Source organism: Acomys minous (genome assembly GCF_964271855.1).
Source record: "Acomys minous genome assembly, chromosome: 7".
Classification (NCBI taxonomy): domain Eukaryota; kingdom Metazoa; phylum Chordata; class Mammalia; order Rodentia; family Muridae; genus Acomys; species Acomys minous.
The window spans coordinates 19,246,698-19,258,739 of record NC_140488.1 but is presented as its reverse complement, the minus strand read 5'-3'; the positions used below and the strand labels follow the sequence as shown (position 1 = coordinate 19,258,739).

The 12,042-nt window shown below is 42.9% G+C and overlaps 1 protein-coding gene across 7 annotated transcripts in view; it reads right to left on the bottom strand.

Moving 5' to 3' along the window:
- Positions 1-5,224: 5,224 nt before the first annotated feature.
- The window catches only part of ARHGEF6 (Rac/Cdc42 guanine nucleotide exchange factor 6), a 113,197-nt gene continuing 106,379 nt past the window's right edge, over positions 5,225-12,042 (bottom strand). For all 7 annotated transcript variants that reach the window (XM_084789812.1, XM_084789810.1, XM_084789811.1 and 4 more), the window contains 2 exons: positions 8,601-8,655; positions 5,225-7,421 (listed from right to left, as the gene is read on the bottom strand). In XM_084789812.1, the coding sequence (XP_084645938.1) occupies positions 7,281-7,421; positions 8,601-8,655 (196 nt within the window). In that variant the 3' untranslated portion in view covers positions 5,225-7,280. The remainder of the gene's footprint in view (positions 7,422-8,600; positions 8,656-12,042) is intronic.

Below are 12,042 nucleotides of genomic sequence, written 5' to 3'. Positions count from 1 at the left end.
GCTGTATAAACAAGACCAGAACACCCAGGCATATTTTTAAAAAAATAATCTTCATATCCTCATATTCTCTTGCTTTAAACAGTTCCTCTGTGTTCCAGCCTACCTTTTTGTTCCTTGGGAGCCATTCTCTTCCAAATTAGTTCTACTTTTAGTAATGTCCACAACAGCTGTATTCAGCTGGGCACGGTGATGTAAACCCAAGCTATCAGCCTAGTTTCAGGGAGATGAAAGATTGCAGCAAATTCAAGGCCAGCCTAGTTTACATAGTGAGAACCACGCTAGCCAGGCCTGCATATGGATTTCTTTAGATTAATTAATTAGTTAAATGTCTGTAAACAGAAGTAAAATCATTGTTAGAAAACACTGCTGGCTCCTCTTCTAATATCTCTACTGCCCTCTAGATGTCACTTGCCACAGCTCCATCCAGGACCTGTTTCTCTAAGCTTTCACTCCAAGTAGCCAAAAGCCCTCTGTAGCTCCCTGGTTTCCTCATAAGATTTCCTTCCTCTTGATAGTCTCTAAGAGCAGCCCTTCTCCTTCTGTCCTATATGCCATAGATCTCTCTGCTAGATTCATGGTTTTAATAACCACCTTCAACTTACTGGTAAAACACTTTGGGGATAGGGGTTGTTTGGAGTTTTATTTGTATGTTTTGCTTTTTTTTTTTTTTTTTTTTTTTTTTTGAGACAGGGCATCATTCTATAGCCCAGGCTGGCCTAGACGTATATATTCATTGCAAGGCTCAAATCCATGATGATCTTCCTGTTTCCAATTCTCATCCTCCTGGATGGCAGTGAGTCACTCTATGCAAGGGAATAGTTTGGGTTTTCATTCGTCCCTGAGGCTCTCACTACATCTCATCAGTAGGCCCAAGGCCCTTCGAGCCTATGCATGCAGGCATAACTCCTGATCCTGTTGCCCATATGATTAGGTCTTCTTCAGTGTTGCTCATTCCACTGAATGCCATCTTCATCAACCCCATTTAGTAAAGCAGAGACCTGAGCTGACCAAGGATCCTCTGGCCTCCACCTCCCAGGTGCTCAGATTATAAACCTATGTCCCTATGCTTGATATTCTCAGTACTAGGAGGTTAAACCCAAGGCGCTGTGCATGTGAGGAAAGCAGCTTACCAGATGAGCCAGAACCCTAACCCATAGTGCTGCCTTTGTAAACATGCTACTTCTACATTCCATGGAAAGAGGGAGCAGAAATAATTAAAACATCCAATCATCTTTGTTTTGTTTCTACATAAACAGAAGATGAACAAAGAATAAAATATTGCTGCCCTTGCTATTTGATAGGAAGCAAGAAACCACAAAATGCAAATGTGTGCTGTGACATGCTTTCAGTGCAGGAGCATCCCACTTAAAGGGAAGCACCTGTAGACTCCTGGGTTTCCAGTGGTGTGTTCAGACAGGACCAGATCCACTATGCTTAGAGCTGTTTTCTCTTTAAAGAGGGAACCTGGAACTAAGCATTGTTGTGCTATTCCTCTTGTGGTACTATGGTTAACTCTGGAGGTAGTCAGATAGAAGTTTAGTCCAGATGCAGCAAATGATCGATTTCATAACCCATGGACAAGTCTTTTAACCTGTTGGGCATAATGTCCGCATCTGGAAAGTGGGGATAGTGAGAATGCTGGGTTTTGCACAGTTGATGATGACTCAACAAGAGAGTCAGCAGAAAGTCCCAGCAGACTCTGCTCTCTCAGACTGATCAGCAAATGAAGCACAGGATGGAACCCAGAAGAGTGGTCTGCATTCAGCACTGCAAACGAATGAGAGGAAGGGGCCATCTTAAATTAGTTGAAACTTATATAATCAAGGATCCGACTTGGCTGCTATGACATACTGAGAGCCCTTACCTGTAGAGTGGAACAGAGAAGGCACTGAGAGTGGACTGGGGTGAAAGCAAAAAGTACAAAAAGGAAAAAGTTAGCGGGAGAAAGATCTCTAGGTGTGAGGGAGAGGAGATGGAGGGATAAGGGGAATAAGGGGAGGAGGGAGAGCGAGCGCACAAAAGGCCACACACAGCAGTGCACATCTGTAAATCTGAAATTCTAGCATTAGGGAGGCTGAAGCAGAAAACCAGCAAGGTCAAGAGCAGCTTGGGCCACACTGGAGTTCTTTGAGACCAGCTTGAGCTACACAGTGAGATAACATCAAAACCAAACCAAACCAAACCAAAACAGAAAACCCACTTTAGTTGCAAAGAAGGAAGTTTGAACACAGAAGAGAAGCCACTTCGGGGTATTGAAAAGCAGTTCCCGAGATCTGACAAGTGCTCACTGGTGAGCTGGAGATGTAGCTCAACTCATAGTATTTGCATGCCATGCATGAGGCCCTGGGTTCAATACCCTGTACCTCATAAAACCTGGCATAGTAATATGTGCTTGTAATTCAAGAAATCAGAAGCAGCAGGAGGAGGATTAGAAATCCAAGGTCACCCTGGGCTACATACTACACTCAAGGCCCGCTTGGAATACTCAAAAACCTGTCTCAAAATGGCCCCAAAATTCTGCACAAAGTGGAGCTCACTGAGGACTTCAGAATAGTTGATAGGTGACATAGAAGCAGTGTTGAACAGGTACCAAGGGCAGAGGAGGAAGTGTGCTTTAGAGAGCACAAGTCCAAGAGGTCGACCTGAATATAGGCTCCAATCACACCTCCACCATGGAAATAAGTCAACACCTTGGGACTTCCATTTATCTGTAAGAGTGAGATAACAGCAAGGGTAACCTGACAGGCTCATTTGAGGCTTACATGAGCCTAACATGTGAACCATTTAATGCAGTGCTAGGATGTGGGAGTTAAATTTACGTGTTTATAGCAAGAAAGAGCCAGGAAGGTACCTCTAGCACAAAGCTAATTTGGTATCTACAAAAATGTGAGGACACAGAAGTGAGAGGTATGGGGTTCTGTTGAACTAATGACTTCAAAACCATCCTATGGCAGTTGTGACCCAAATGTTAGGAAGCTGCTGCTATGACTACTGCCTGGTACTATTATTGCTACAGTGTCAGCCACAGAGGTTGAACAGAGACATTGCACTGTGAACTACAGACACCACAATACGTTGGAAATGTCCCACGTCCCGCAGGCCACCAGAAGACAGATTCTGTTTAACTTCACCCTTCCTACCCAAATCTTGGCATAACTAGAAGTGTATGTGAAGCATCACTCCTTCCAGAACCCTCTCTGTAAGGCTTTGGAAAGTCTTCCCTTATGTTTCCAGGGAAAGCATGGTGATAGGAACAGACAGTGTGGAGCAACAAACAGTATTCAGTATCTGGCTCAAATAATACCCCCTCTGTGTGCCGTGTGTGTGTGTGTGTGTGTGTGTGTGTGTGTGTGTGTGTGTGTGTGTGTCTTCATATGAGATGGGGGAGTGGGAATGTATAGGTCATAGATCAACATCAGGTATTGTTGCACAGGACTCATCCACCTTTTGGATTTTTTACATTTACTATTATGTGTGTAGGTTTATGATAGGTAGAGGCATGCACCTCTGGAATCACATGTAAGTAGAAGTTTGAGGACAACTTTGTGGAGGTGGTTCTCTTCTTCCACCTTTGTGCACTTTGGCGATTTACCTCACACCACCGTGCTTGCACAGCAGGCACCTTTACTCGTTTGACCATCTCACCAGCCCTAGCTTAATTTTTGAGATAGGTCTTTCCCTAACCTGGCTAGGCTAGTCGGCCAGCAAGCCCCATGAATATACCTATCTTTGCCGTTTGAGTCCTAGGATTACGGATGCATCCCACCTCATCCCCATTTTCCCACGTGTTCTGGTGATCTAGCTCAGAGTCTCCTGCATTGGTGGCAAGCACTTCACTAAGTTAGTTATCCACTCTCCAGCCCACAGCTCAAATACTTTTCATCCTAACTGCTGACACCAGCAACCACAACGGAAAACGTCATGGATTGACAAACTCTTCTTGTAAAATACAAAGAGGGATGAGCCCTTGGATAGGAAAATGAATGTGTGTCTCCTAATGCTGGAAGGAAAATTGTGAGATGCAGTTCAAGTAGTTTGTAAGTTGAGGCCAGAAGATGAAAGTTACAGAAGACAAGGAAAGTTCTATGTCACCAGTAGATGACATTTGCTCAATACATTACAGGTATGATCATGCTATGAAATAGAACCTTAAGTGGAAAAAGTAGGTTGGGGGAAGGCTGATGCAAGTGGACTAGCTAAAATTTCCAACCTCAATCTACTCCTCACCATTTCTAAAAGAAACAAGCTCAGTATGTTGAAGAGCTCTCTTCATTCCCATGCTTGTTGAAGTGCTTACTAGTCACGTAGTTAAGATCTAAAATAACGTAAAGCTGGTCATGGTGGTGAGTCCCCTTTAGTCTCACCACGTGAGAGCCAGAGGCAGACAGATCGAGTTAAAGGCCAATCTGGTATGCACAGTGAGTTTCAAGCTAGCCATGCCCACAAAGTGAGACCTTGCCACAATGGGGGATGGGAGAGAGACAGAGAGAGACAGAGACAGAGAGAGACAGAGACAGAGAGAGACAGACAGAGAAACAGAGACAGATCGACAGACAGAGAGGCAGAGATAGGGACAGGAACAGGGACACAGAGAGAGACAGAGAGAGTATGAATAGGACATGGTAAGAAGTTATGAATAAATATATGGATAAGAAATGTGGTGTACACACAATGTAATACTACTCAGCCTTTAAAATGAAGAAACTGATTTGTAACAGCACTAATGAACCTGGAGGGCACTGTGCTAGGCGAAGTAAGCAAGGCAGAAAATGATGAATGCTGCGTTATCTCATTCCTCATATGTGGAATATAAAAACAGAAACTTCTAGAAGTGGAGGGTAAAATAAGGATTATTCAGGGCCTGAGTGAGGAGAGAGAGAGGATATTATTTTGATCAAAGTGGACAAAGTTTCAGCAAAACAGGAAGAATTTGTGCACAATACAGTGACTCTAGTTAATGTTTCCTTGTATATTTCAAAAGAGTTAAAAGCAAGGATTTTTAAATGTTCTCAGTACAGATACGGTAATATTTGAGGTGATAAAAATTATATGTTAAATTAGCCTATGACTAGGGATAGCATGGTCTATGCGTGGAATGAAAGCCCACAATGCTGTCACCAACATGCAGTTTGTATTTGTTATCTGAAAAGAAAATGACATTTTTAAAAAAGCACCAAAAACCTTCCTCAACATCAGCCAGCAGGAAAAAAAAATAAACAAATGATTTTATTTATAAAGTACCTTTTATTCTTGTTTATTGAAAATTTCCATTTTAAAAGTCTTGAAATAAAAACAAGTTTAGAAAATCTGAGCTCCTATAAGAAGGGACATAACAGAGAAGAAACTGAAAGGCCTCTAAGGGCAGCAGTTGAATTACAGAAGAACAGGAACCCATTTATAGAGTATTGTAAACAACACAACTATGGAGACACGGCTGTTGGGTTAACATGGCTTCATTTCCTGTATATTATTTAGTGTGTAAGCACGGGCAGCCCACTGCACAAGTTTCATTATCCAGATTACCAAGGGCCTCTCCTCAGAAGGGCAAAGTCCCCAAACATGCATATGTACACATTGTTTTAGAGACCTTTCAATGTCTTAAGCAATCAACTAATTATTTGGTAATCACAAAAGTGTTTCCTATGGACAACATTTGCACATTTATTGCAAACTATTGCACAGACAGGACATGTGAATATCTGGGTTGCTACTGTTGTTTCTTTTTTTAAATTTTTACATGGAAAATGTCTCATAGAAATCTCTGGGATTAGAAGCCTTTGCTCTTTAAGCTGATAAAGATGGTTGTTGCAATTGTCTGAGGTTGGACTTCTGGAATACTCCATTTCCTTTAGGTGCTATAATGTTGTCCATGTACTCTGAAATTATGAACACTGTGAGAGCCTCTATACCAGGAAGAAAAAGAACTCCCCAACAAGCTTTTAGACATCAAGTTGGGTTTTGAAACAGCACTTACAGGCACCCATCAGTTATACATATAAGACTTGGCTTGGCTTTCTGCCTCTCTTTACAATGACTTTGACATCTGGCTAAGGTGTCCTGCTATCTGAGGAGGTAGGCTGGAGCTGTGCTGCTCCATCCTGTAGCCTTGGCTCATTTTGACTTGTGTTGAATTTAGGTATAGAGTGCTCTTCTGGGCTCTCCTCTAAATCGGCTTCCTCACAGTTCAGGTTTCTAGACTATGGACAAAGTCAATGGTTTGACATTATAAACAATTTGAGCAAACTGGTTTCAGACAATCAGCTTCATTAGCAACCAGCATAGCCAGTGGAGGGGCCCTTTAATTCAGTTTGTACAAACTGACTGGCTCATCACGAGTCCTACTCCAAAGAGGCCAATGATAATTTTCAGTTTTTCTGCAGAAACCAGAGCTTAATGAGATGGGATGGAAGGTGTGTCCTGGGGCATAATGTCTTCTCACCCAGTTTATTCAGAAAGGTGAAAGGGTGTAGTTTGAATATTCACGGTAAAGTCACTGCTCATAGTAACTGTTTGACAAAATAAGCAAAGCACGTCCACAATAGTTTACACACCCCTTGGCCTGGCTGGCTAAAAGCATGGGGTAGGGGGGAGATAGAAAACTTACATAGAGGCAGAAGGCTGGGCTGGAAAGCTGCAGTGCACTAGGAATAATTGCTGCACCAAGCTGCTCTGCCCTGCTGCGGAGGGGGGAATTGCCTGAAGCAGTTTGTTGATGGATTTGGTGCTGGTGTGGGCGACTGGAGCTCCTACCACGCTGACTTTAAATGTACACCAACACAGAGGGAATACAGGCACTACACTGCTCTTGGTCTTAAGAGATAACACAGGGCAATAACTTTTTTAAAGTATTGAGCAGGGGCCATATGACTGTCAAGGGAAGGGCAGCCTGTTTGTTGGGCAAAGGTGTTCATCTTCACCTACATTAGACATAACTCCAGAAGCTTTGCCTTCAGTGAATTAGGTAGTAAAAGGCTGTTGGGCATAGCAAAGTATTGGGGTCATTTTTACCACCACCTCAGACTATTTCTCCATTAAAACAAATATCAATCAACTGATAACTAAGCAACAAATGCAAGGGGCAAACAGGGGAGTGGGGAGGGAGCTGGGAAGGGAGAGGGAAGGAGGAAGGGAGGGAAGGAGAGAGAGAGAGAGAGGATATATATATATCCCAACACAAAACCACAAAGCAAAAAAGCTGAAGTGCACAGTTAAATCATTCAGCTGGCAATTAGCCATTTCAACCAGTGCGGAAGGCACTGTCCTCAGCTGCTCAGTGCTGGTTACGGGAGAACTGAGGCCTTGTTGCTGGACTCAGCTCGAATGCACTCATCCGTTTGCTTCAACAGCTTCCGGACCAGCTTTTCTAGGTCCTTCCTCGACTTTAATTCTTCTTCCAGACATTGCTTCATTTTCTTATTCTCCTAGAAGGGAAAAGAGCTGTCCATCAATGAGCCAAGGCAGCCCTTCTCAGGTCAGGTCCTCTTCCTCTCTCCTCCCCGAGGACATCCTTCATTCTGACTACATATTCTGAAAGCAGGCTGACCCTTGTTTCTCAGTCTGTGTGTAAGCTGCCTCCTAAGCTCTTCACTTAAATGCAGGTGTTCTCTAAGACTGAACCTGCCCTGGATGTCTTCTTGCTCCATTTTTTTTTCCATTTAGGATCACTTCTCTTTAGAGTGCCAACCTCATCTTCTGAGTACCAGAGCCACAGGACAATCCCAGCAGGGCAGGTCAATCTCAAAAGATGATAAGCTCCTAAACTTACTATGTTCTAAAGGGAACTTAGTATCACCTCTCCCGTTACCCCAAACCTCTTCCAGTGCTTCTGGAGCTCTGAAAGGATGCCCACCACAGCCAGTTAGATAAGCAGGGCCAAAGCTTTTCTCATGGCTCTTCTCTCCTAACTCCAGCGCTGTGTCATCATATGCCATAAATTCCAACTCTGCAATGTCTCCTTACATTTGCTCTACTCCTCATGGCCTCACTATGAATTCACCATGTCCCAGCCAGAATTTGCTAAGAATTCTACAAGTACTTCTCCAGGCTCCAGACTTTCCTCTTGAAGCATAGGACCACATTACGTATAAATTCACAAACTATCATAGGCAATTCTCCTTTCCTTCCTTTCCTTTCCTTCCTGCCTTCCTTTCTTCCTTCCTTCCTTCTCTCTCTCCTTCACTCTTTCTTTTCTTCTTTCCTCTTTCCATCTCTCCTTCATTATTCTCTTCCTTTCATTGCTTTTTCTCAGCAAAGTCTTGCTATACGAGGCTAGCAAATCCATGATGTCTTTGCCTCAAATTTCCTAGTGGCTAGGATTACAGGCAGTCACCCCAACACCTGGGCTTGTTTTCATTTATTTTCTAAGATGTGAGGGAACAAGAAAGTAGTGCCTAAGTTTGGGACTCTGCTGCATATATCTGAAAAGCGTCAGAAATTCAAGACCACACGCTAAAAGAAATAAAACCCACCTGATAACATAAAGGCAATACAAACACTCCCAAAGTTCCTTTTTCCTGGGCTCTTCCTGACACCATCTCCCAGTGGCAAAGATGACAGAGCAATTCTGTCATCTGAGAATATAACTTCGAATAATACAGTACCTGCTTCAGTTCTTTGACTTCATCCTTCAAGGCATACACAGTATCAACAAGGCTCCTAAAATACAGAGAAAATTTAGAAATGAATGGCTATCACTTAAGTGCTGATAAATAAGCAACCTACGACACTACATAAATACAGAGATGTAAACATGCAGTGGGGTTTTTGGCTGATGGGGCATATCCCACCCTGGATGGTCCACATTATTTCTCTTCATAAAAAAGAAAACTCTTCGCCATACATGCCTATTTCAATGCCATGTTACAGCATCATTTCTACCCTGCCACTTCCTTTCCCAGCTTAAGTGGCCAGAAAACAACAGATAAGGGCCATAAAAGTTGTCTTTTTTTTTCCATTTGAGGAAATAATTGACAAATAAAAACTATACATATTTAAAGTACACAACACGATGTGTGTTTGCCTTATAAAATTGTTACCCAAATGAAGTTATTAAATAGTCACCACCATATATTGTAGCTACTTTTGTAGGTGTGTGTGGAGGTGTGTGTCTGTTGAGAACACTGGGGGTCTATGCTTTTAGTAAATTTCAAGTATAAAAGAGATTGTTATCAAGTATAGTCAGTGAGCTGCATGTCAGATAGACTAAAACATATCTGTGATTTTATATAATTGAAAATAAATAGTTTTTTAAATCAACATCTCCAAGCTTCTAGTAACTATTATTCTACTCTCTGTTCCTGTGAGTTCAATTTTTTTTTAAAGATTCTCATCCTGAGATTTGATTGCTGCAGCTTTAGAAAAGGAGCAAATATTGCTTACTATATAATGAGACATATCACAAGATCCTATGTTTGCTATAATAGCCATGCTATGTTTAGTATTATCCTTCTCATTTGGCTAACCTCACATAACAGAGAATCAGAGGATCAAAAAATAATCATCTTTTAAAATATGGTAAAGTTCCCTTGTTAGTTGTGGCATTCTCTGCTCCCTAACTCTTTCGAGTCAAGGAATCTATCGATCTTGATTTTAGCTGGGGATTTTTTTTAACTTATTTTTTTATTTTAATTAATTTATTCATATTACATCTCAGTTGTTAGCCCATCCCTTGTATCCTCCCATTCCTCCCTTCCTCCCACTTCCCCCCTACTCCCCTTCCTGTTTGTTTGTTTGGTTGGTTGGTTTGGTTTTTGTTGTTGTTGTTGTTGTTGTTGTTGTTGTTGTTGTTGTTTGAGACAGGATTTCTCTGTGTAGCCTTGGCTGTCCTAGACTCACTTTGTAGACCAGGCTGGCCTGGAACTCACAGCGATCCACCTGCCTCTGCCTCCCGAGTGCTGGGATTAAAGGCGTGCGCCACCACGTCAGGCTAGCTGGGGATTTTTTAAGATTAATTTTTATTATTGATGTGTGTTTATATGCGTGTGAGTGAAGGTACTCAAGGAGGCCAGGAGAGGGTGACAGATGGAGCTGGAGTTAGAAGCACCTGTGAGCTAGCTGCCCAAAATGTGAACTTAACCAGAGTCCTCTGAAGGATCATCTAGGGCTCTTAACTGCTGAGCCATCTCTCAAAGACCTAGATTTTAGTTTTCATCCTGCTACTTCCGATTACTCTGACCTGTGTAACCTGCTTCCTTTTTGTCTGGTCTCAGCTATTGCTTTCTTTATAAATATGAAATAAGGGTAACAATAAGCCTTGACAAGGCTATCATGATTACTATATCAATGATAATGTTCTTAATAATGATAACTGCTGTACATGGTATTAATTTTGGAGTGCTAACCTTATAATTATCATATTTGACCACATAACAATTCAGAAAATATTTTCATCATTCCCATTTTACAGATGAGGAAAACAAATCTGGAGAGGTGGAAGAAGTAGCTCAGGGTGACACTGGAGGCAATACAGAGCAAATCGAGAGAGGAACTGGCACTCTCTAGCCTGTAGTGAGAAGTTTTGGTTCTTTAAAAACACAGAGACATTATGGGAGTGTGTTTCGTTTTAACCCCAGGTGCGGATATATGAGGCTGCTTCACAGCAGCTGACTATGGTTTGCCTCGTGCTCTAGCAGGGGCGTGGATTTTTCAGCTGCTGATAGTTTCTGCAATTGTGTGACCTTTGGAATTCTGGGAACGTTTTAGAGGATATATAAATGCTAGGGCCCTGAGAGGTGGGGTTGCTGTTGTTGGCTGGTTGATGGTTGGATGCTGTTGGTTGTGGTTTGTCAGGTAGTCGCAGGCAAAGAACTGAGAAGAAGAAATTCGATATCCTGACAATGAAGATCAAACTTGCGTCAAGGAACTTGACATCTGGAATCAGCAGGAAGTAGATAATGATAAAGACGCCCAACGCCCCCTTTCCCCTCTATCCTTCTTTCTTCTCTACCTAGTGTTGGGGGTTTGGAAGGGTGGAAGAGAGTAAGGAGCCCACAAAGTAGCAAATGCTGGCTATACTAGCCTGTTCTTCTCTTTAGCATAGAGCAAGTGTGAAAACACACCAACAGTGACGAGCACTGTGAGAGGTGTGTCCTATGCGAGTTCAGGCCTGACTTCAGAAATGACTCAAGTGTAAAGGAGTGAGTTTCTTGGCTACTCCATGTTTCTTTATAAGCTGGAAGATATTTAAGCTGACCCTCACCCTGAGTAAGTCACACCCACTACTATGACAAGTAGGCCATAGGCACAGTTTCCCTGAACCTTATTTTGCTTATCTGTGGATATATGATGTTTTCCCCACCAGATCACTTTAGGACTTTACAAGAGGTCAACTGTGGGAAAGCTGAGCTCCTGACTGAAAGCTGTGAGCTGCAAAGCTGTGGGTAGGCAAATTGGTGCGAAGGCCTTCTTGGATACCTCCAGATCCACGTGTGTGTGTGTGTGTGTGTGTGTGTGTGTGTGTGTGTGTGTGTGTGTGTAGATCTCTGGTGCTGGGAAACTGCTGACCCCACAGGAGCAGGAAGCTTCTAGCCCTCTGCTTCTGCTTTCCCTTCTTTCTGCCCCTAGGGGCTCCCAAAAGTCTGCCAGCAGTGAGGCCCCTCTTTGTGGAAGACAAGAGTGCAGAGCAGCAGGAAGAGGGAGAAAAGGAGGGGCCCTTCAAGGCAGGACCTCTGTGCTGCCTAGTTTTATGTCAACTGGGCATAGCTAGAGTCATTTTGGAAGGAGATTCAATTGAGAAAATTCCTCCATAGGACTCAGTTGCAGGCAAGCCTGTAGGACATCTTTCTTAATTAGTGATTGGAGGGGGAGGGTCCAGCCCATTGTGGGTGGTGCCATCCCTGGCCTGGTGATCCTGGGTTCTAAAAAAAAGTAGACTGAGCAAGCCATAAGGAGGAAGCCAGTGAGTAACACCCTTCCATGGCTTCTGCCTCATCTCCTGCCTCTAGGTACCTATCCTGTTTGAGTACCTCTCTTGACTTCCCTCAGTGATGGAGTGTTCCCCGAGAGTTTGCGAGATGAAGTAAACACTTTTCTCCCCCAACTCGT